This window comes from Armigeres subalbatus, chromosome 1 (assembly GCF_024139115.2).
Source record: "Armigeres subalbatus isolate Guangzhou_Male chromosome 1, GZ_Asu_2, whole genome shotgun sequence".
NCBI classification, from domain to species: Eukaryota; Metazoa; Arthropoda; class Insecta; order Diptera; family Culicidae; genus Armigeres; species Armigeres subalbatus.
This window is the reverse complement of record NC_085139.1, coordinates 104206655-104228248: the sequence shown is the minus strand read 5'-3', so window position 1 is coordinate 104228248 and position 21594 is coordinate 104206655. Positions and strand designations below refer to the sequence as shown.

General features: G+C 43.9%; 2 protein-coding genes across 2 annotated transcripts in view; one reads left to right on the top strand and one right to left on the bottom strand.

The window, feature by feature from the left end:
* The window catches only part of LOC134203947 (uncharacterized), a 356366-nt gene that overhangs the window by 3105 nt on the left and 331667 nt on the right, over positions 1-21594 (bottom strand). The window contains exons 4-7 of the mRNA XM_062678789.1: positions 2913-3341; positions 1905-2795; positions 1641-1847; positions 53-1576 (exon numbers count right to left, since the gene is read on the bottom strand). Coding sequence (XP_062534773.1) covers positions 53-1576; positions 1641-1847; positions 1905-2795; positions 2913-3341 — 3051 coding nt within the window. The remainder of the gene's footprint in view (positions 1-52; positions 1577-1640; positions 1848-1904; positions 2796-2912; positions 3342-21594) is intronic.
* The window catches only part of LOC134203956 (uncharacterized), a 190957-nt gene continuing 178269 nt past the window's right edge, over positions 8907-21594 (top strand). Inside the window, exon 1 of the mRNA XM_062678797.1 lies at positions 8907-8954. Coding sequence (XP_062534781.1) covers positions 8934-8954 — 21 coding nt within the window. The 5' untranslated portion in view covers positions 8907-8933. The remainder of the gene's footprint in view (positions 8955-21594) is intronic.

The following is a 21594-nucleotide window of genomic DNA, read 5'->3' as shown; positions in this document are numbered from 1 at the left end:
AATTGATTAAAATCCACAAAAAACATCAGTCAAATGTTTTACAAGAACTTACTTGTTTTGGCACAACAGGAGCCCCGGTTGCTGATCATATTGAGCTGGCAGACGTGCGTGGATGGGCACGTATCGGCGTCGGCTTGCGGCCCGCAACTGATCTCACGCCCTCCGGATTTCAGCGGTAGTCCTTCCGGACAGACGGAATCACGGATCGGAACACATATGGGCATCTTGGGACACGGTACCGAGATACATTCCACTTGGATCAGCTGGCACTCTTCACCTCTGGGGCAGGAGATTTCATCGCAGGGATTGCGGCACTCGCAGGTCTTACAGCCGTTCTCGTCGATTTTGTAGCCGTACTCGCAGGTAACGCACTTACGCATTGGGCATTCGCTTTTCGGATATATGTCGCAGTTGGGTTCGGCATTCGTTACTCGTGTGCCGCTTTTTTCGTTGCCGTATTCGTCTACGCACCAGCAGACGTTTCCAGGTCCGCATTGAACCGTGCGGTAGCTTCCATCGATATCGCACTGGGCGATGTACTTCTGCTTGGGTGGAACTCCTAGCTCGCTTGCTTGATGCAGTTGGATGGTTTGCAGATGCTGGCAGGCGGTTTTAAGTTGAGGTTCGACACACTGAGTTCCGCAACCGTTCGAACAGCAACGCTTGGACCCATCGCAATGAGCATCTGTACGGCATTCGTATTCGCAGGAATCGGATTCGGAATTCTCGCTACCGGGAGGCACTAGGAATGGACATTGGCCAGGTTTCTTCGGGAAGCAAGCAGGTACCGGTGGACAGTATTCGCCTTCGCAGGAAACTTCGACGGATCTACATTCCTGTCCTTCCGGACACCCGACGCTGTCACACGGATCACGGCACTCACAGGATGGACACTGCGTATCAGTGTCCAGAATAAAGCCATAGTCGCAACCCATTCGACAGGTTAAGTCCAAGCAGCCAAGCGATTCTCGCAGGTCTTCACACGATTTCCTCGTAGCGTTCATTGCACGCGTTTTAGGAATTTCTGTACCGAAGTGGTCCACGCACCAACACTCTTCGACGTCTACTTCCACTAAATCATCTTCCATCGGAGACGGTTTTCTGAGCAAACTCGATGGCTTCACGTCGGGTTTATCGGCATTTGCATTCGAATTTTTCGAATCCAACCGATTGAAATCGATAATTTTTGCCGAACGACCCTGCACTCCCAAGTCTTCCTCAGAAACCAGCGCTCGTTGTCGCAGATAGGACATGACTGCCTCCGGCACAGGTTCAACGGACGCCTGTAATCGCGCACCGTCGTACATTTCGTCCACCTTTACCAACTTTAGATTCTGCGGCGAGGCTGCATCCCTCCTGACTCGCTTGGCGTCCTCCAATAGCTTCCTCATCTGACGAATATTGTTCTGCTCCAGGTAGCGTCGTTGCTCCGCTCGGTTAACGTGAATCTTCTTCCTGGTGCACTGCATGGCGTTGTAGCCCCCGTCCATGGAGCAGGTCGGCGGCGGCAGGGCCAGCTCCATACCTTCAACCGTTCCCTCCATGCGATCCGAAAAGTCGCGCAGATATTCACACACTTCAATTGCGAAACAAGATATTAGCTTCATATGGTGACAAGGATGACAAAATTCGATACTTACTAGACTGTTGACGTCCTTCGGGTGTCGGAACGGTTTCGTTCTCCACTGGGCAGCACACACTTCCAGACTCGCCGTGCAGCTTCATACATTCGTGCGTCTCTGGGCAATTGATGGTGTTCGATAAGGAGCGCTTGCGACCGAGCAAGTCCTCCTCTTCTGCGTCATCGAAGAAGGTACGACTCTGGTATTCGCGGCTTTTGGGACGATCTAGATGGAAAGGATGTGCATTTTTCAGCAAATCTAAATCTAAATAAAAGGACATACTTAGATGACAGTATAGAAGTTCCCCAGTTGTATTGTCGGCCAAGGGTGTTCCCATTTCACACGGATTGGAGTAGACCAAGTCCGGTTTGCAGACGGGTTCCGAAGAGCACAGCCCCGAGTAGGAAGCACATTTCGGGTCCTTGGCAACATCGCAGTGTGAGCCCGATGGGCAGAGGAAACCCTCGCATGGTTCGGAGCACTCGCAGGTTGGGCACCCGTTATGATCGTTCTTGAAGCCGTACTCACAAACCGCAGCGCAGATATTGTGATCGCAAAGGTGCTGCGATGTGCCATCAACGCTTCGTCCACCGCTACGGCCAATCATGTTCTCGACACCGTCACAGTTGACCATTCCGGCAGCGCCCATCGTTCCCTTGATCTTGTTACCGCTTTTAGGATCGACGCACCAACAAACCAGCCCATTACGGGAACATTGTCGCAGGGAAAAGCTTCCACCGGGACCGTCACATTGTGGTACATAACCGCGGCCTTCTCGTTCGTTTACGGAGAGAAGCTCCGAAAGCATCCGTGCCTGGTGGCATGTTGTGACGTTGTGCGGTTGCTGACAGTTGCGTCCGCACCCATTGGAAGTGCAACATTTCTGCATCTGAGCACACTCGAGATCGTGTCCGCAAGGTGTTCCACAGAGGAAACCAGTTTTGTCTGTAGACTTTATTTCCTCGGGTTTGGGGCAGGTTCCCGGTTTCTCGAACTGAAGCGATGCTGGACAGCAAACTCCGTAGTCGTTGCCCGATTGAACTAGACAGCGGTACAGTGGGGGACAGGAAGGCTTGCCAGGGTCATTACCACAGAGGAACGGTCTGGCTGTGCCACTGATGGCCAGAGGTTGACCTGCCGGACAGAGATCCGATAGGGAGCGTGCTTTGCGACCTATGAAATATCAGAAGAAGGTATCGTATGAAAATATTCATGTTCAAGTACAAATATCGAGTAATTAATTTGAAATAATCTCTTCAGAATTCTTAAAAGTTTTACTTAAATACTCACAAGTCGGCACCGGTGGGCAGGGTTCGTTCTTGCAGTTCACTTCCTGCGGCTCGCACTGCTGCCCGCGGGGACACTGAACCCCGTCGCACGGATCGCGACACTTGCAGATCGGGCAACCGCTGGTAAAGTCCCGGGCAAAGCCCGCCGGACAGAACATCCGACAGCTGGACGCCTGGCAGCTGGTTTCGATCGCCGTACAGTTGACGTCGTTGCCGTTGATTCGCCGGCTACCGATCAGTTCCACGCCGTACTCGTCAACGCACCAGCATTCGGTTCCATTGAGCTCGTTCGAACACTGGACCGGTTCGAAGTCACCGAGTGCGGTACAGCGAGGAATCCGCACCGATTGGAGCAGATTATCCCCCAAGGACTTGGCGCGGCGTGATTCCGCACGTCGCAGGTGCTGACACGCCGTTAATTCTAGGATTTCTGCGGATGAAAAGAATGAAAGATAGAATTATGCGATTTGTTGGTAGGTGGATTGATGGGTAATAGAAACTGCATTTCGATTTGATTTAGGTACACACAAGTTGAAGCTTTTGTAAACCACTTGTTGGCCACACCTTCACACACACCTTCACATTGATCAAGCGAAAATAATTTGTCACGTATAACCAATATTTTGAATTGCAAACTCCGCCTTTTTGGTCATGGCATCGAATGATTAACAAGTTTTTACCAATATATTAGAAAGTAACGCAAAATGCGCATACCAGTCTGTGACAGCCCTCCTTAGCCGTGCGGTAAGACGCGCGGCTACAAAGCAAGACCATGCTGAGGGTGGCTGGGTTCGATTCCCGGTGCCGGTCTAGACAATTTTCGGATTGGAAATTGTCTCGACTTCCCTGGGCATAAAAGTATCATCGTGTTAGCCTCATGATATACGAATGCAAAAATGGTAACTTGGCTTAGAAACCTCGCAGTTTAATAACTGTGGAAGTGCTTAATGAACACTAAGCTGCGAGGCGGCTCTGTCCCAGTGTGGGGATGTAATGCCAATAAGAAGAAGAAGAAGAAGAAGAAGCCTGTGACAGCAGCACGTTCGGAGGTGCTTTTCGCTCGCGGTTAATTTTCAAGTATTTTATAATTAATTGCATATTATTCGGCAACTCGGCCGTACCAAAAACCATTTTTTTTGTTAAATATCTTGGCTGTGCATATGCACAGCATATGTTTCGAAATCAGGGATTGAACTTATCATTTCATTATCATTTAGTATTCAGCCAATAACTCATTCCAGAGGCGGAATTCCGAAAAGTATTGTATGGCGGACTTCTAGCGCTGATTCCCCTCTACAACTTTGTCTAAGGGTACATTGCTCTATGTCTAATATTAACAGCGTGAAACGCTAGGATCACTCAATATACTAAATGATAATAAGTGTTATTATCATTTAGTATATCAAATGATACTAGCGTTTCCCGCGGTGAATATTTGACATAGAGCAATGTACCCTTAGACAAAGTTGTAAAGGGGAATCAGCGCTAGAAGTCCGCCATACAATACTTTTCGGAATTCCGCCTCTGGAATGAGTTATTGGCTGAATACTAAATGATAATGAAATGATAAGTTCAATCCCTGTTCGAAATGGACAAATTGATATGAAATTTGCGAAAAAGAATCCACGTGTCTTGGAGGGGGACTCGAACCCTCAACCTCCTACTCTCTAGATAGGCGTGATAACCCCTAGACAACAAGACCACTTAAAGGTCACGTTTGCGGAAAAGCCATGAGAATCCGAGTACCAACCTCCACCGCGGTTAGCTCTCTTTTTTGCAAATTGAATATCTTTCGGATGCTTGATTTGTCCAATCTCCACATGTGCTTTACTGTTGTATATCCACAGTCAAGCGAGTGCCCATTGTTTATTAAACGAGAGGATCGCACTCCATGCCCCCCCCCAATGTGCACTCGCTTGACTGTGGATATACAACAGTAAAGCACATGTGGAGATTGGACAAATCAAGCATCCGAAAGATATTCAATTTGCAAAAAAGAGAGCTAACCGCGGTGGAGGTTGGTACTCGGATTCTCATGGCTTTTCCGCAAACGTGACCTTTAAGTGGTCTTGTTGTGTAGGGGTTATCACGCCTATCTAGAGAGTAGGAGGTTGAGGGTTCGAGTCCCCCTCCAAGACACGTGGATTCTTTTTCGCAAATTTCATATCAATTTGTCCATTTCGAAACATATGCTGTGCATATGCACAGCCAAGATATTTAACAAAAAAGTATTTTATGTTTATTTTCTTACGCTCATCCGTATGTTTTGTTTCAAGTTGGAACTCCGTTCACTCGACCCCATCATGGAAGACACGGAGACTAACCCGATTGCAAGCAAGGTCCCAAAGCGCACTGCCGTTGGAGGCGTGGGTAAGCCCTCCAAGCAGCTGCTAAATAACAACGTATTTGGATGCTGCGTGAAGATGATGCCGGCAATCCGCTGGCGTAAAAACAAAAAGCTGCCACAAACTCAATCAGTGCAGAAGGAGCAGTGCCCGCAGGTTTTCGACAGAAGCGACTCGCCAGAATAGCGAACAGAGCTCCGGAAATTGATCGCGAAAGGCCTAAACTGCACATTCCTGCTCTGCAGTGAAGGCGTTAAGTAGGTGCCCACCAACACGGTCCATCACAAGTCGGTCGTTGAGTTCCTCGAGGTCTACAAATATGAGTTTTACACTCATGGCCTTTCCGGCACGAAACCGCTTATAAGGCTTTGCTGCGAGGGATCCATGCCATGGAAGAAAAAAAGATCATCTGCAGCTATTGGAAAGCAGCGGACTCAAGTCAGTCGCGTTGCACAAAAAGAGAAAGACGAGAAAGTATCGCGACCAGCTTTATCTGGTTCCTCTTGGAACATGGCTTTACCATCTTCGAGGACCTGAAGCTGGTACTGGATTTCGTCGTTGACTAGGAGCGATATAGGCCAGTGCACCGCGACGTCAAGCAGTGCACAATCTTCTTCAACTATGGATACGGCATCCGGAACTGTCGCATGAAGCCGCGTGACAACAAGTGCAGCAACCCGTACCAAACGGATCAGAGCGACAAGATGGAGGTTGCCGATCCCAAGCGCCCCAAATGTGGCGAGAAACATCGGGCGAGAAACATCAAGGACTGTCCAAAGCGGGCAAAGTTTTTGGTAATTCAGACGAAGGCTTCCACCAAGACTTTGCCAAGGAAGAACCGTGTTCCTGCATTCAACTAAGTGACCTATCCGGCCATTCCAGCAACCATTCCAGCAAGTTACAACCACACAAGCGACTGTCAGCAGCAGCTGCGTCGATTCAAACTCCAGTAGCACCGGCACCTTCCAACAGCGAATGACCCCTGTCCCTCCTCCTGCATTCCGTCGATAGCCGGAAAATGAATCTGTCCCACCGGATAAATCTGTTCCGCTCTACACTCCGGAGCAACCGATGCCAATCTTCTCGCAGCTCGCCACTCGGCTGCGCGGTTGCAAAACCCGATGCGAACAGGTCTTCATTCTAGGTGGCAAATGGCTGCAAAAGTGGGCTCGCTCAAAAGCAAAACCATCAATACATCCATTTGACTCTCAACAATTTTTTGGTGGAGTTGGATATCTTAGCTGGTGAATGGCCTATATCAAATAATCGAAAAATATAAAGCCGCAGGCTTCGACAACATCATGTGTCTCGAACTCAAACACATAAGTGCTCTGTTCTTCGAGCACCTTTCGCTGATATTCAATCGGTGTCTCCGTTTTAGCTACTTCCATTACAGCTGTAGTAGGCGTAGGCCTTCATATGATATCGAATGAAATAAAGAATATTTAATTCCAAGATATTACATACTTGTCAAGCAACGGCTATGCTGAATCTCAACATCCAACCATTTTCCGAGATTGGGGATGGCTCAACGAGTACACGCTGGGTGTTATGGAAGGATCAATTCGTTTCTTACCTTACTCTGAAAGGAATCAATGATCACGAGGACATGTTTAACGCGCTTATGTGTTTCAACGGATCGAATGTGCGAAAGATATTACGTGATGTCAGTGTCAACGAATCGGCCATCTTGTAATCCTTTACAGGAAAGCAATGTAAATATTTAACAATTATTATTCTCCCCGGGGACGCAAAGGTATGAGCGGTTTCGTCAGCTAGTTTTCAACCCAAACGAGAAAATTGATCAATTCATGATTCGTGTTAAGGAGCAGGCCGCTCAATGCAGTTTTGGTGACCAGGTTGAAGAACTGATCATGGATCAAGTCGTGTATGCCAAACAATACGATGATAAGCTTCGCGGCAAATACCTGGAGGCTGATACCAGTCTGATCAAGATGCTAGATATTGCACGTACTCACGAATCAGTTAGATCACAACTTCAGGAACATCGCGGGAAATCCATTCCCATTATCGATTGGAATGCGGTGAGTGGAGGTGACAAGGACCCCAAACATAGTAGGATGACTCGCTTCAAAGGAAACCATTTTTCCCAGCGAGAGCTGCCCAATGCGGAAAATGCGGTAAGCTTGGACGTTTGCTCGATGTTGCAAAACGTCGCATTTAAAAGGTTATACTCGATCAACACATTAGCCAACTTTGAACACAAAAAACAACCGTCACTTGCGAAAAGAGAAATTTGTGCATAAGGTGGACGACGTAACGAAGTTTGTTAAAATCCGAGAGCTAATTCATCTGGGAGGTAAACCTTCTGTTGAAGTTTGTTTTATTTATTGCCAGACTAAGGCCGGAGGGGCCTGTGCAGTGCATAGAAGTCTTCTCAATTTTCACCGAATTACTGTCCGACATTCTGGCTACGTGCCCGACCTACTGCAGTCTTCCGATTTTCGCTATGTGAACGATGGATGGATCTCCCAACAGCTGATGCAACTCGTGGTACATTTGCCTCCTCCACGTGTCGTTCGCCATCTGCACCCAACCATAGATGATACGCAGCACTTTCCTTTCAAAAACTCCCAGTGCGCGTTGGTCCTCCACCGGCATCGTCCAGGTCTCGTGTCCGTAGAGGACTACCGGTCGAAAGAGCGTGTTGTAGAAAGTCAGTTTGGTCCGGCGGCAAACTCCATTCGTTCGGAGCGTTTTGCGGAGTCCAAAGTATGTACGGTTTCCAAGCATGATGCGTCTCAGAATTTCTCTGTTGTTTTAATTTTCGGCAGTCACCAGTGATCCCAAGTACATGAGTTTTGGGCACCACCGATGCAAACTCGCGGTGGGTGGCTCACATTGTCTTCTTTTGAACCTCTTCCTATCACGTACTTGACTAGTCCAAACCAAACCAGTTAACTTCTTCAGTCTGATGTAGGCTTCCTCCATCTTCTCAAAGTTACATGCCATAAAATGCATGATCATGATGCCATAAAATACATGACGCCTTGATCAACCGTATCAGTTTATCCGGAAATACGTTTTCGTGCATTAGCTGCCATAGCTGGTCCCGATCGATTGCGGCTTCGAAGTCGATGAATAGATAATGTGTGGGCACGTTGTGTTTGCGGCATTTCTGCAATACCTGACATAAGGTGAACATCTGGTCTTTGGTAGAGCGTTCTTCACCCATAAACTCCGCCTGGTACTGTCCCACGAACTCTCTTGCAATTGGTGTTAGTCGGCGGCATAAAATTTGGGAGAGTATCTTATAGGCGGCGTTCAGGAATGTGATTGCATGGAAGTTGTTACAATCCAGCTTATCGCCCTTTTTGTAGATGGGGCTCATGACACCTGTCGTCATCCTGCGGCAGAACCTTCGTAATTACCCAGTGCAATGCTCTAGCCAGTGCCTCACCACCGTTTTTAAAAAGCTCATAGAACTCTCGTGCGTTATTAGCGCGGTACAATTGCTCCGTCTCTTCACGATCTCGATCTTCCTACTGGTACTATTTCTCCGAAAAATCGAGTTATGTCTGTTCCGCGCCCGTTTGTATCGTACCTCGTTCGCCCTCGTGCGGTGTTGCAGCAATCTCGCCCATGCTGCATTCTTCTCCTCGACTAACTGCTAATATTCCCCGTCATACCAGTCGTTTCTCTGATCCGAGGCCACCATGCCTAGTGCAGCGGTTGCGGTGCTTCAAATGGCTGATCGATGATCGAATATCTCTCCAGCCATATTCAAGAGATGCTCCGCCTAGCTGCTCTTTCGTTGAGAGTGCCACTTCCAGCTGCTGCGCGTAGTCTTGGGCTAGTCTACCGTCTTGTAGCCGCCCAATGTTTAGCCGCGGCGGACGACTCGACTCGTGTTGTACATCGTCGAGAGTTTTGAGCGCAGGCATGCTGCAACGAGGTAGTGGTTTGATTCAGTATTCGCATTGCGATATGTGCGGACGTTCGTGATGTCGGAGAAGAATATAGCGTCGATTAGAACGTGGTCGATTTGATTTTCTGTTTCTTGATTAGGTGATTTCCGTGTGGCCTTGTGGATACTCTTGTGGGGGAAGAAAGTGTGCCAAAATCAAGAATTACGGTATGAAAAATAGAACAACTTTAGTTAGTTACTAAATTTGTTGTCTGTTTTGTTACTGTAACCAGTGACCATTAATGAATTATTTATTTATTTCATTAACAATTTATCCTAAAGTAACACGATTTTTTCTATATCATTTCTGATAATAACCATGGACTTAATTCGCAGTTATCACTCACCTATGACCGTAGGTGGCCACCAAGTGGTTTTCCGAAAAACCCGGAACGTTCGTAAAAATGGTCATTTTGGAAAGTTCGTCCTACAGCAGCGCAATTTCTTATAATCCGGAATGTCCATAAAATGGTTATTCTGGAAAGTTCAGGGAAAGTCCGGGAGCACCGCATTTTTTCTAAACCATTTCTGATGTTGATTTTGGAGATTTTCCACAGTTCTTATTCTGCTATAACCGTAGGTGGCCACAAGACGGCCTTCCTTATAATCCGGAATGTCCTTAAAAATTGTCATTTTGGAAAGTTTGTCCACAGACAAACAGACGTAACACTAGATAAATTACCATCGAACATTACATGAATTCACAAGAAGAGGCGCTAGTGTTGCAATCCTTCGGGTTTGACATTTCACTCCAGCGACTTCTGGTGACGATGTCATACGAAACATACTTTCGTGTAACTTGCTCGCAAGATGGTGGTAGAGGAGTTGAGCGATGGATTTTTCAGAAAAAATGTTCAAGCTGTTACGTCTGTTTGTCTGTGCTTTGTCCTAGAGTAGCGCATTTTTTTCTAAACCATTTCTGACAATAACCTTGGAGTTAATTCGCTGTTCTCACTCACCTATGGCCGTAGGTGGTCACCAGACGGCCTTACAGATAATCCAGAACGTCCGTAAAATGGTAATACAGGCATATCTCGATAGAACGTACCCTCAGTAGTACGTACATTTTACCTCGATAGTACGTACACATGTTGTACATTTACATTATCAAGTTTCAGATATAGTAATTAATTTCCACTTCGGGTTGTTTAATACCCGGCATATAGGCAATTAACTTTGAATGTACTGAATTATTATGTTTTTGTATTATAATATCTATGCGTTAATTCACCTGATAGACCAGAGAGCTTTTCCCCGAGGGATAAATTATTTCCATCATGGGAATGGTGATTTATAAAATTGAATTTGTAGCAAGATGTTTTACTGTTTAAATCAGTTTACAGTAAGTTTAGTTCCATTCTATCCACTTGTCGGTGACATTTTTTTTCTTGAGAAACAAATTAGTAGCGTTACTAAAATGAGGATAAATTTATTTGGTTGAAATTTCCTCTGAGACGTCTTACTGGGACTTTCGAAGAAGTTTATCCTAGAACAGTAGTTTCGCACAGAGGTTCTTCCTGGGATAGCTTGGAAGTTTGGTCGAAAATTTCATACAGGATTTCACTTTAAATTCTATCTAGACTTGTGCGCCTATTGAAATTTTATTGACGGTGAGGCATGATAGATCATTTTCATCCAATTGCGATGGCGTTACGGTGTCACGCCGCTGGCATGAGTCACCGTGAATCAATTATTACAAATTTTTCGGATGTTCCTCCAGAAATTCTCCGAAAGTTTCTCCAGGAATTCTTCCGAATGTTCCTCCTGAAATTCCCCAGGAAGTTCCTCCGGAAGCTCCTCCAGAAATTCCTCCGCGATTTTTTTCTAAAATCCTCCGAACATCCATCTTAAATTATTGCCAAGTATTTCTCCGTTAGCTAGAAACTCCTAGAGGCTCCATAATTTTCTCGGTGATTTCTTCAGCGATTCACTTAGGAATTCTCTAAGAAATTTCCACTTCTTCTTTCCCAGACTTCCACCAGAAATTCCAGGAATTCTACTGGAAATTCCTTGCAAAATTCGTCTGCAAATTCATCTGGCTATTTCTCCAGATATTCTTACAAAAATTTCATCAAAACTGTTTCGGAATTACCTACAAAAATTCCTCTTGAAATTACTCTGGAAATTATTTAAGGAATTCTCCCGGAAGATCCTGCAGCAATTATTAAAATTTCTACGGGGCCTTCCCTTAAAGTTTCTTCAAAAAATCATCCAAAATGCCCTTCAGGATTCTCAGGATTTTTTTTTCAGGAACTCCCAGCAATATCTTAAAACAATAGCCCCGGAACTTCTTCTTGAAACTTTTTTTCCTCCATGTATTCTCCCAAAAATTCTGCCAAGAATTTCCCCGGAAATTACTGCAAGAATTATCCGGGAATTCGATTCGGAATTCCCACCGAAATTTCTCAAGCTATTCTGCAGAAAATTCCACGAAAACTGCTAAAAATATTTTTCCACGTCGCACTTTTTGGCCAGATACCAGCTTCAAGCTAGTTGCAGTTTGTGAGTAGATCACCATCCAATGATTTAGATTTAAAGACTTTATCGACAGACACCACCTCAATTCGTCAAGCTGAGTTGATCGGTATACGAAAGTCGGCCCTCTAGGCCTTCGATCAAAATATCGTTTTTGGAGTTTATAACTCTTTCGTTATACGTTGGTGTACAATAAAGGCATAAACGATTCTACAGACGAGCAAATTAAAACAACTTAGAAAGTTATCCTATTTTAACATCTTTGAAATCAGTTTTATTGTTATCTTCATGCTCATATTAGTGTTATTATTTATTATTTATTCAGACTAAGGCCGAAGTGGCCTGTGCGGTATATAAGAGTCTTCTCCATTCGGCTCGGTCCATGGCTACACGTCGCCAACCACGCAGTCTACGGAGGGTCCGCAAGTCATCTTCCACCTGATCGATCCACCTTGCCCGCTGCGCACCTCGCCTTCTTGTGCCCGTCGGATCGTTGTCGAGAACCATTTTCACCGGGTTACTGTCCGACATTCTGGCTACGTGCCCGGCCCATCGCAGTCGTCCGATTTTCGCGGTGTGAACGATGGATGGTTCTCCCAACAGCTGATGCAATTCGTGGTTCATTCGCCTCCTCCACGTACCGTCCGCCATCTGCACCCCACCATAGATGGTACGCAGCACTTTCCTTTCGAAAACTCCAGTGCGCGTTGGTCCTCCACGAGCATCGTCCAGGTCTCGTGTCCGTAGAGGACTACCGGTCTAATTAGCGTTTTGTAGATTGTCAGTTTGGTACGGCGGCGAACTCTATTCGATCGGAGCGTCTTGCGGAGTCCAAAGTACGTACGATTTCCAGCCACTATGCGTCTCCGAATTTCTCTGCTGGTGTCATTTTCGGCAGTCACCAGTGAGCCCAAGTACACAAATTCTTCTACCACCTCGATTTCGTCACCACCGATGCAAACTCGCGGTGGGTGGCTCACATTGTCTTCTCTTGAACCTCTTCCTATCATGTACTTCGTCTTCGACGTGTTGATGACTAGTCCGATCCGCTTAGCTTCCCTCTTCAGTCTGATGTAGGCTTCCTCCATCTTCTCAAAGTTACGTGCCATAATATCTATGTCGTCGGCGAAACCAAATAGCTGGACGGACTTATTGAAAATTGTACCACTCGTGTTAATCCCTGCTCTTCGTATTACACCTTCCAAAGCGATGTTGAATAGCAAACACGAAAGACCATCACCTTGCCGTAACCCTCTGCGGGTTTCGAAGGGACTCGAGAATGCCCCTGAAACTCGAACTACGCACATCACCCGATCCATCGTCACTTTGATCAACCGTATCAGTTTATCCGGAAAACCGTGTTCGTGCATTAGCTGCCATAGCTGGTCCCGATCGATTGTATCATATGCGGCTTTGAAGTCGATGAATAGATGATGTGTGGGCACGTTGTATTCGCGGCATTTCTGCAGTACTTGGCGAATGGCAAACACCTGGTCCGTGGTGGAGCGTTCGCCCATAAAACCCGCCTGGTACTGCCCCACGAACTCCCTTGCAGTTGGTGCTAGTCGACGGCATAAAATTTGGGAGAGTACCTTGTAGGCGGCGTTCAGCAATGTGATTGCGCGGTAGTTGCTACAATCCAGCTTATCGCCCTTTTGTAGATGGGACACGACACCTTCCATCCACTCCTGCGGCAAAACTTCCTCCTCCCAAATCTTGGTAATGACCCAGTGCAGCGCTCTAGCCAGTGCCTCACCACCGTGTTTAAATAGCTCTCCTGGTAGTTGGTCAACCCCAGGGGCTTTGTTGTTCTTGAGCCGGCCAATCTCCTCCTGGATTTCCTGAGATCCGGAGCCGGTAGACTTATGTCCTGCGCGCGTTCTCCCAGGTCCATCACCATACCGCCATCTTCGTCTGCCACATCGCCATTCAGGTGTTCTTCGTAGTGCTGCCGCCACCTTTAGATCACCTCACGCTCGTTCGTAAGAAGGTTCCTGTTTATGTCCTTACACATATCGGGCTGTGGCCCGGTTCAACTTCTCATAGAACTTTCGTGTGTTATTAGCGCGGTACAGTTGCTCCGTTTCTTCACGGTCTCGATCTTCCTGCTGGCGCTTTTCCTCCGGAAAATCGAGTTTTGTCTGTTCCGCGCCTGTTTATATCGTGCCTCGTTCGCCCTCGTGCGGTGTTGCAGCAATCTCGCCCATGCTGCATTCTTCTCCTCCACTAACTGCTCACATTCGCCGTCATACCAGTCGTTTCTCTGATCCGCACCGTGCCAAGTGCAGCGGTTGCGGTGCTACCAATGGCGGATCGAATATCTCTCCAGCCATCTTCAAGAGATGCTGCGCCTAGCTGCTCTTCCGTTGGAAGTGCCACTTCCAGCTGCTGCGCGTATTCTTGGGCTAGTCTACCGTCTTGTAGCCGCCCAATGTTAAGCCGCGGCGTCCGACTTCGACGCGTGTTGTACACCGTCGAGAGTTTTGAGCGCAGGCATACTGCAACGAGGTAGTGGTCGGATTCAATATTCGCACTGCGGTAAGTACGGACGTTCGTGATGTCGGAGAAGAATTTACCGTCGATTAGAACGTGGTCGATTTGGTTTTCCGTTTCTTGGTTGGGTGATCTCCATGTGGCCTTGTGGATATTTTTGCGGGGAAAGAAGGTGCTTCGGACTACCATTCCGCGGGAGGCTGCGAAGTTTATGCATCGTTGGCCGTTGTCATTCGATACGGTGTGCAGACTATCCGGCCCGATGACCGGTCTATACATTTCCTCCCTTCCTACCTGTGCGTTCATGTCACCGATGACGATTTTAACGTCCCGCAGTGGGCATCCATCGTATGTCTGCTCCAGCTGTGCGTAGAACGCTTCTTTCTCGTCGTCGGGTCTCCCTTCGTGTGGGCAATGCACGTTGATGATGCTATAGTTGAAGAAACGGCCTTTAATCCTCAGCTTGCACATCCTTGCGTTGATTGGCTGCCACCCAATCACGCGTTGGCGGATCTTACCCAGCACTATGAAGCCGGTTCCCAGCTCGTTGGTGGTGCCACAGCTTTGGTAGAAGGTAGCCGCTCGATGCCCGCTTTTCCACACTTTCTGTCCTGTCCAGCAAATCTCCTGCAGCGCCACGACGTCGAAGTTGCGGGGATGTAATTCATCGTAGATCATCCTGTCGCAACCTGCGAAACCTAGCGACTTGCAATTCCATGTTCCAAGCTTCCAATCGTGATCCTGTATTCGTCGCCTAGGTCTTTGCCGATTATATCGAGTCGCATTATCCCTTATATTGTTCGTAATGATTGGTTTTCTAGGCGGCTTATTGGGCCTGCGCAAACCTCCTGTCTCGTCGGAGGGCCGTCGTGTCAGGGCTGTTTAGCGTCCCACCTAACACCAGGACTTGGGCTTGTGCGCTTTGAGCGGCACACGGTCGCTTTGGTGGAGCCTACTTGCGGATACATGCAGCTTTTTATAGAGGTTTAACAGGGCCCACTGTCAAACCCCACCACATCCTAGGCAAGCCCCACAACTCGCAGATGGCCTGGGGAGGGATCGTCAAGCCCTTGGACATAGTCCCTGCTGCCCACAATATTAGTGTTATGTACTCATATAATTATGAATCATAATAAAGGTTCCTTCAAATCAACGCGATGCGACTGATGCTATAGCTGACAGTTTGTCGCTTTGTTAGCGTCATTGGAGCCAATAGAGTCGCAACACTCGCAACGACAGTGACCGTTAAAACTTAAAACCAACCTTAAAACTTTTTATTCCCAAAAAATCTATAGGTGGCATCCATAAAATACGTCACGTAAAAAATGTAGTGATCCACTCCCAATCGTCACTTTTTGTAGTAACATGCATAATTATAATGATTATGTATGCATATCTTTAAAACATTACTCTTACAAACGTCACGTAACTTATGGATGCTCCGAAGCATCACATACAATATTTCTTTAAAACAATAGCCTCACATTCACAAAAACGATGGTTTTGCTCAAGGCTACAAGGCTTAAGGCTCAAGAAAAATCTGAGTCATGCTGGTCCGTCGTGTACTATATCAAATATAAATATGAATATATCGAAATTTTGGCTTCCGAGGGGTTTTATAAACATTCCACCACTCCTAAATAAACAAAAAGACAAAACAAAATTTTTATTCGTTTTTTTTGTTTCGATAGTACGTACGCTTCGATAGTACGTACACTAAAATTACGCAGGTGTACGTACTATCGAGGTATGCCTGTATTAAAAAGTTTATCCAAGAGCAGCGCAATTTTTTGTAAACCATTTCTGACGGTGATATTGGAGTGGTATTTTCTTCTAAACCATTTCTGATAATGACCAGGAAGTTAGTCAACGCTCTTTATTATAAAATATTGTATAGATTTTTCCACCTTCGCCAATGGTATTGTAGATCCAGTTGAAAACAGAACTGAGCTCTCACGACAATCGCATTTTCTCCTATTTCCGAATGTCGCAACTGCATCGCGAGTGGTGCACATGATGGTGCACGGATATTGCATAGATGCGCACTACTTGCGATGCAGTTGCGACATCCGGAAATGGGAGAAAATGCGATCGTCGCGAGAGCTCAGTTCGGTTTTCAACTGGATCTACAATATAATATAAGCATATGCGGTATTTCGAAAAATTTCGTTTCAGGTGATTCGAAACGAAATTCCGCGGAATTCCGCGGAATTTGAGCATGGCGAAATCTGATTTCTTGATTTCGTTTCGTTTCGTAAAATTACAAAAATTTCGCCAGAAAAAACTAGCTTCTAACGAAATTTAACGGAATTCCGCGGAATTTCGAAACTAATTTAAACTGAAACCATACTTCATATTATCAAAAATTTTGGCTGCGCCGCTGAACAAAATCGTTGAGTTGTTTTCAAAACTTCAGGTTATACATTTTTTTTTCTATTTACGCTTACTAAAGGTTAATCCACTTAGAATTTGGCCGCACGAAATTAGACATTTCTTTGCCGAAAAAGTTCATAAAAAGGTGGGTCAAGTTTTATTATACAGGGAATTTAATAAACTTTGAAGGAAAAAATATCAAAAAATGATTCATTGGCATTTCGGATGAATTCTCGGCCTTTTCTGTCAATACCACTCGTTATTTTTTGCACAGTAGAACGGTCAACTTAATCTGTCATTTTTTCACACCACTTCTCCATATAAGATGGTTTTCTGATTGTTTTGTACCATTTCTCAAGTTTCCCTATGATAATTGCCTAACATTTTTCGTTGGGACGAAAATTTGGGCAGTTTAGTGGGTTGATAGTTTTTTCAATAACATCATTATCATTCGGTTCATACCATTCCATCACATCCCGTCTGTAATGGCAGCTTGTTAAGTTAGGCCAAAGCAACACCGGACAGTCGTGTGATTGAATTGATGGCACTGCTGAAGACACTCCTCCTTGTATATTTGCCCATTAATGGTCGCTCCAGTGATGAAAACTTTAGTTTTTTTCCACAACTGCAGATGTTTTAACATACCATCAATTTGTGGGCAATCTTGCCTGCATATACATATTTGAATTTTCCTGGGGCATTACCCTTCCGTTTGGCAAGGTAAAACTTGTATCCCGAGAATTGAAAGTCAATTTTAATATTAATTTCATTGCTCATCAAAATACATCAATTGTATTTCATCAGAACTTGCCCTACCAGCATTCTTGCGCGATGTTTGGCAACCAGGTTCTGTTTCAGGGTCCTGTTGGGACGCTTAATGACATCATACGACTTGAAACCTTCACGCCGACAGATTATTTGAGCTGTGCTGTACGGCGCAGTGAACTTTTTCCCTAAATCATGCAAGGAAATCCCAAAATGGTTCCAAACTGCTCTGTAGACTTTCACTTGTTTTTTCTGGTCGTATGTTCCACTTCTACGATCGTTGTGTGCTAAGCGATCCAGCAATAGTGTTTCCCGATAACGTTTGACAGTTTTTACAGTTAATTTCGCTAATTTTAGATACTTTGAAATCATTCCTCCTGACCATGTTGGATTTCCAACGTGAGTGTGCAAAATTTGTTCCCATCTCTCGCGTTCCATTTTCGATAACTTTTGAACGTGAGCATCAATACTGATGAAACTTTCACAAAAATTAAACAAACCTTCCGCAACGATGTGATGTATTTTACTTCTCGGTACGGCCACCAGAGGCGCCGCAGTAATTGGAAAGAAACGGCCAAATACTAAGTGGATCGAGCTTTACATAACCCAAGCAACCAAAACTTCGTCATTGCATAACAAAATCCCCTTTGAAGTTTCTAAGAGTTCATATAAAGTTCCGACAGCACCTTCTAGATGAGAAAAAGTCTTGAAGCTTCTTCTGGTTCCCAACAGTTCCAATGTGAACTTTAAGCAACTTCAAGTTCCAAAGAAGTTCTAAAGGTACTCTCTAGGAACTATAAACTAGAATAAAGGCTTCTTAATAGCGCCTTAAAAACTTCGAACATAAAAGTTCCAAACATTTTCACTGCGAACCATTTAAGCGACTTCTATGTTTCCAAAAGTTTAACTAAAATTGTTCATACATAGTCATTTCATCAAAGTTTATTCAAAAGTTTAGGCTAAAATTGATTTTTTATATTATAACCCGCATACTTTGCATTAGAGCCGCAATTGCTAACTACTACACTGTCGAGGTGTTGTGATCTGTAGATGAAATGACTACAATTTAAATTTCACCATGTTGGCATAGGAGATTATGTGCACTTCATCAGTAAGTGACATTACTCACTTGGTTCAATTATGTTCGCTGGCGCATCGGATCATGCAAGGACTTGAACGCAGAGACAGTCGAGTTTAATCTCACCATCAGGAGGAGGAGGAGGAGCAAGAAAGAGACGAACATCTGTTAACAACAAATAAATAAAAATTGACTTTGACAATTTCCCCTTCGCACACACAGAAGAAAAATTTAATCACCCGGAAAATAATTTTCCACAAGTTCTTTTGGAAGCTGCTTAAGGTCTGTCTCATTTGGAGAATTAAACTGAAATTAAACTTAAAAGTGACACTTCAATAATTATCGAATAACCCTGCTGGCAGAGCAAGATTACTTTTGACAGATATAGAATCATTTTGCATCGATGTCTTATTGGAATTGCTGGGTTGCACCAGCCATTCTTATGACCGGGTTATTTGCTAATTTTTGAACTGTCACTTTTAAGTTTAATTCTCCAAATGAGACAGACCCTTAGAAGGCTCTCTAACTTCGTGAAGGAACTTTCAGGTTCGTTTAACGACTTTCAGGCTGCTTAGAATGCTATATAGCCACTTCAGTCAAGCTTATTAAGCGAAAAACGTACTTTTAAAGGAACTTTTGGTTACTTGGGAACCCCATTCTTAGTCGACAAATACGTATTTAGTTTTCTTCCATTAAACGTCTTCAGTGTTTCCAAGAATTTATTTTTTTTTGTTAAATTTTTTACTATTTGTACAATATGAATACGGAATCGATCGTGTTGCTGGTGGTCATGGGACGGCAGCTAGTCCAACGTGAAGCGAAAAAAAATCTACCTCGCGTAGCAGAAATTTGTTTAACCAGTATACAATAGATCTTGTTGATGGCTGATCACGCCAACTAGTGTGTGAGAACGCAAAGTGATAAAACTAATCTCTGCATCGAACAGCACAAAATTATTTAGTGCGGAATCGATCGTATTGTAGAAGCTTATTAAACGAAGCAGCTCCCAACAAACAATTCTAGTTGAATGAGCTAGTATTTTAGTTGAAGAAGCTTATTTTGAATGGAATAAGCTTTTTCTCACCTTCCAATATTTGTTGGGAGTTGGGATTGATCTTGCGTTGGATTGATTTGAAACACAGTTTCGTCTTCTTGTTTAAAAAAAAACTTCGTTTACAATAAATATATAGTCGCTTACCATTGGGCTTCTCATGAATTACCTTATCTACTAACAAACGATTCCTTTCCCGTAGCGCTCACGGAGATGCAGAGCATTCCACGGTCTCTTATAACAATGAGTGTTAAACTAATTTTCCTCTCCTAATCCTAAATTGACTGTAAGGACGGGACCAACATCGTTATTGGTCATGAATGGGAAACTCCGAAGCAAGGATACAATAAGAATAACCTTTTTGTATCCCAAGAATATTATTTAATTGGTGAGGTGTGCATAGTTGCTGTTTCTCAGCCAATCATGATTAGCAACTACGGTGTGTACAGTTAATCAGGCTAAGCTCTTCTTTGACTTTTTGCACAATATGTACGGAACATTGAAGATTTGTGGACATTTCTAGATCTTCGCAAGGAATTTGCAAAAAAAAAAATCCAGAACGGGTTGAAACATCATTCAAAATTGCGGAAAGTTCTTTTCTGTTCTCATATGCCAAAGACACACATATATATAAAACTATGGATCTGTGAAATTCAAATTGAAATACATATCTTTGTGCATTTTAGAAAGGTGCACAGGATTCTTCTAGTGAGCAAATGTAGGCTATATATATATATATATATATATATATATATATATATATATATATATATATATATATATATATATATATATATATATATATATATATATATATATATATATATATATATATAGGTAGACTAAAACTACGCTGACAAGGCAATATGAAGTATGCTTCAGCATAAGTACATATTTCTTAAGTGAACTAAGGTTTTAAACGAAATTTGAATTGCCTTACCGCCAATGGTATATGCGGCAAGAATGCGGTGACTGCCTGACTGCCTCTTCTGTAATTATAACTCTACTGGTCGCAAAACAGATATTTGACTTCGAAAAAGTGTAATCAGAATTGCGTACATAATGTAAAACCAATTTAATATAAATTCCGCAGAAAAAATTAAAATTTCGTTTCGTTTCGAAAAATTTCGAATTTATTGAACCTTGATTTCGTATCGTTTCGAAGTCTCGAAAGTAAATCTATATTTCGTTTCGTTTCGATCCGAATCAACATAGACATTTTAAATTTCGTTTCGTTTCGTTTCGTTAGGAAAAAATGTGTTATCGCATACCCTTAGTATAATAATGGCCCAAAAATATATGTACTACGCAAACAAATGAATAATGAATTCTATCATAATAATACTTAAATAGTAGTCATTGATGATAATAACCACATCAGGTATTCGAAAGATATTGAATATCAAATCAATACTTTGTATAAGTTACCATACCTACTTGAGGTACATACAGTGCACTTTGCCTTACTCGATGTACTGTAAATCTATGTGAATCCTGGCTAATATGATCAGTTTTTTGATAATAATTTTGATAATAATAACGAGTGGCCAATCCCAACAAACATTGAATGCTGTTAAAGGTCTTATTTAGCCAAAAAGAAGCTATTTCAGCTAAAAAACTTTGTTGGGATGTGATAGGAACGCAAAATACGGAATTCTAATTGGATGTAAGAAACAAGTTTTTCTTGCATTTCCAATATTAACAGTTACTGTTACCAGTGTTGTAAAATGTCATTTGCATTCGTTTGTATAATTTTCCCAGAACGTTTTCCCGAAGGTAGCTATCAAATCATGATGTATGACGAACTTATAGCGCTTAAATGTGCCTACAACTTTGTCTAACAAGACATTGCTGTAAATTTGTAATCTGGGGCGTGGGAGGCAAAATGTCATTCAAATGACATTATGTCAAATGACACGTGACATTTTGGAGAGTTTTCACTCTCCAGCCTCAGATGTTATATTTAGAGCAATGCACCCTTGGACAAAAATATAGCCCTACTCAAGCGTTATGAGTACATCTAAAATTATGGAATAAATTTGGCTTCTAAAGAAAGTTATGAACAAATTAGTCAAATGACATGCAGATGACATTTTACAAGCCTGACTGTTACACTAGTCAAGTTGAAGGTACAGGATTGAAATAGAAAATGCTACGGAAATCCATTTCCTGTTC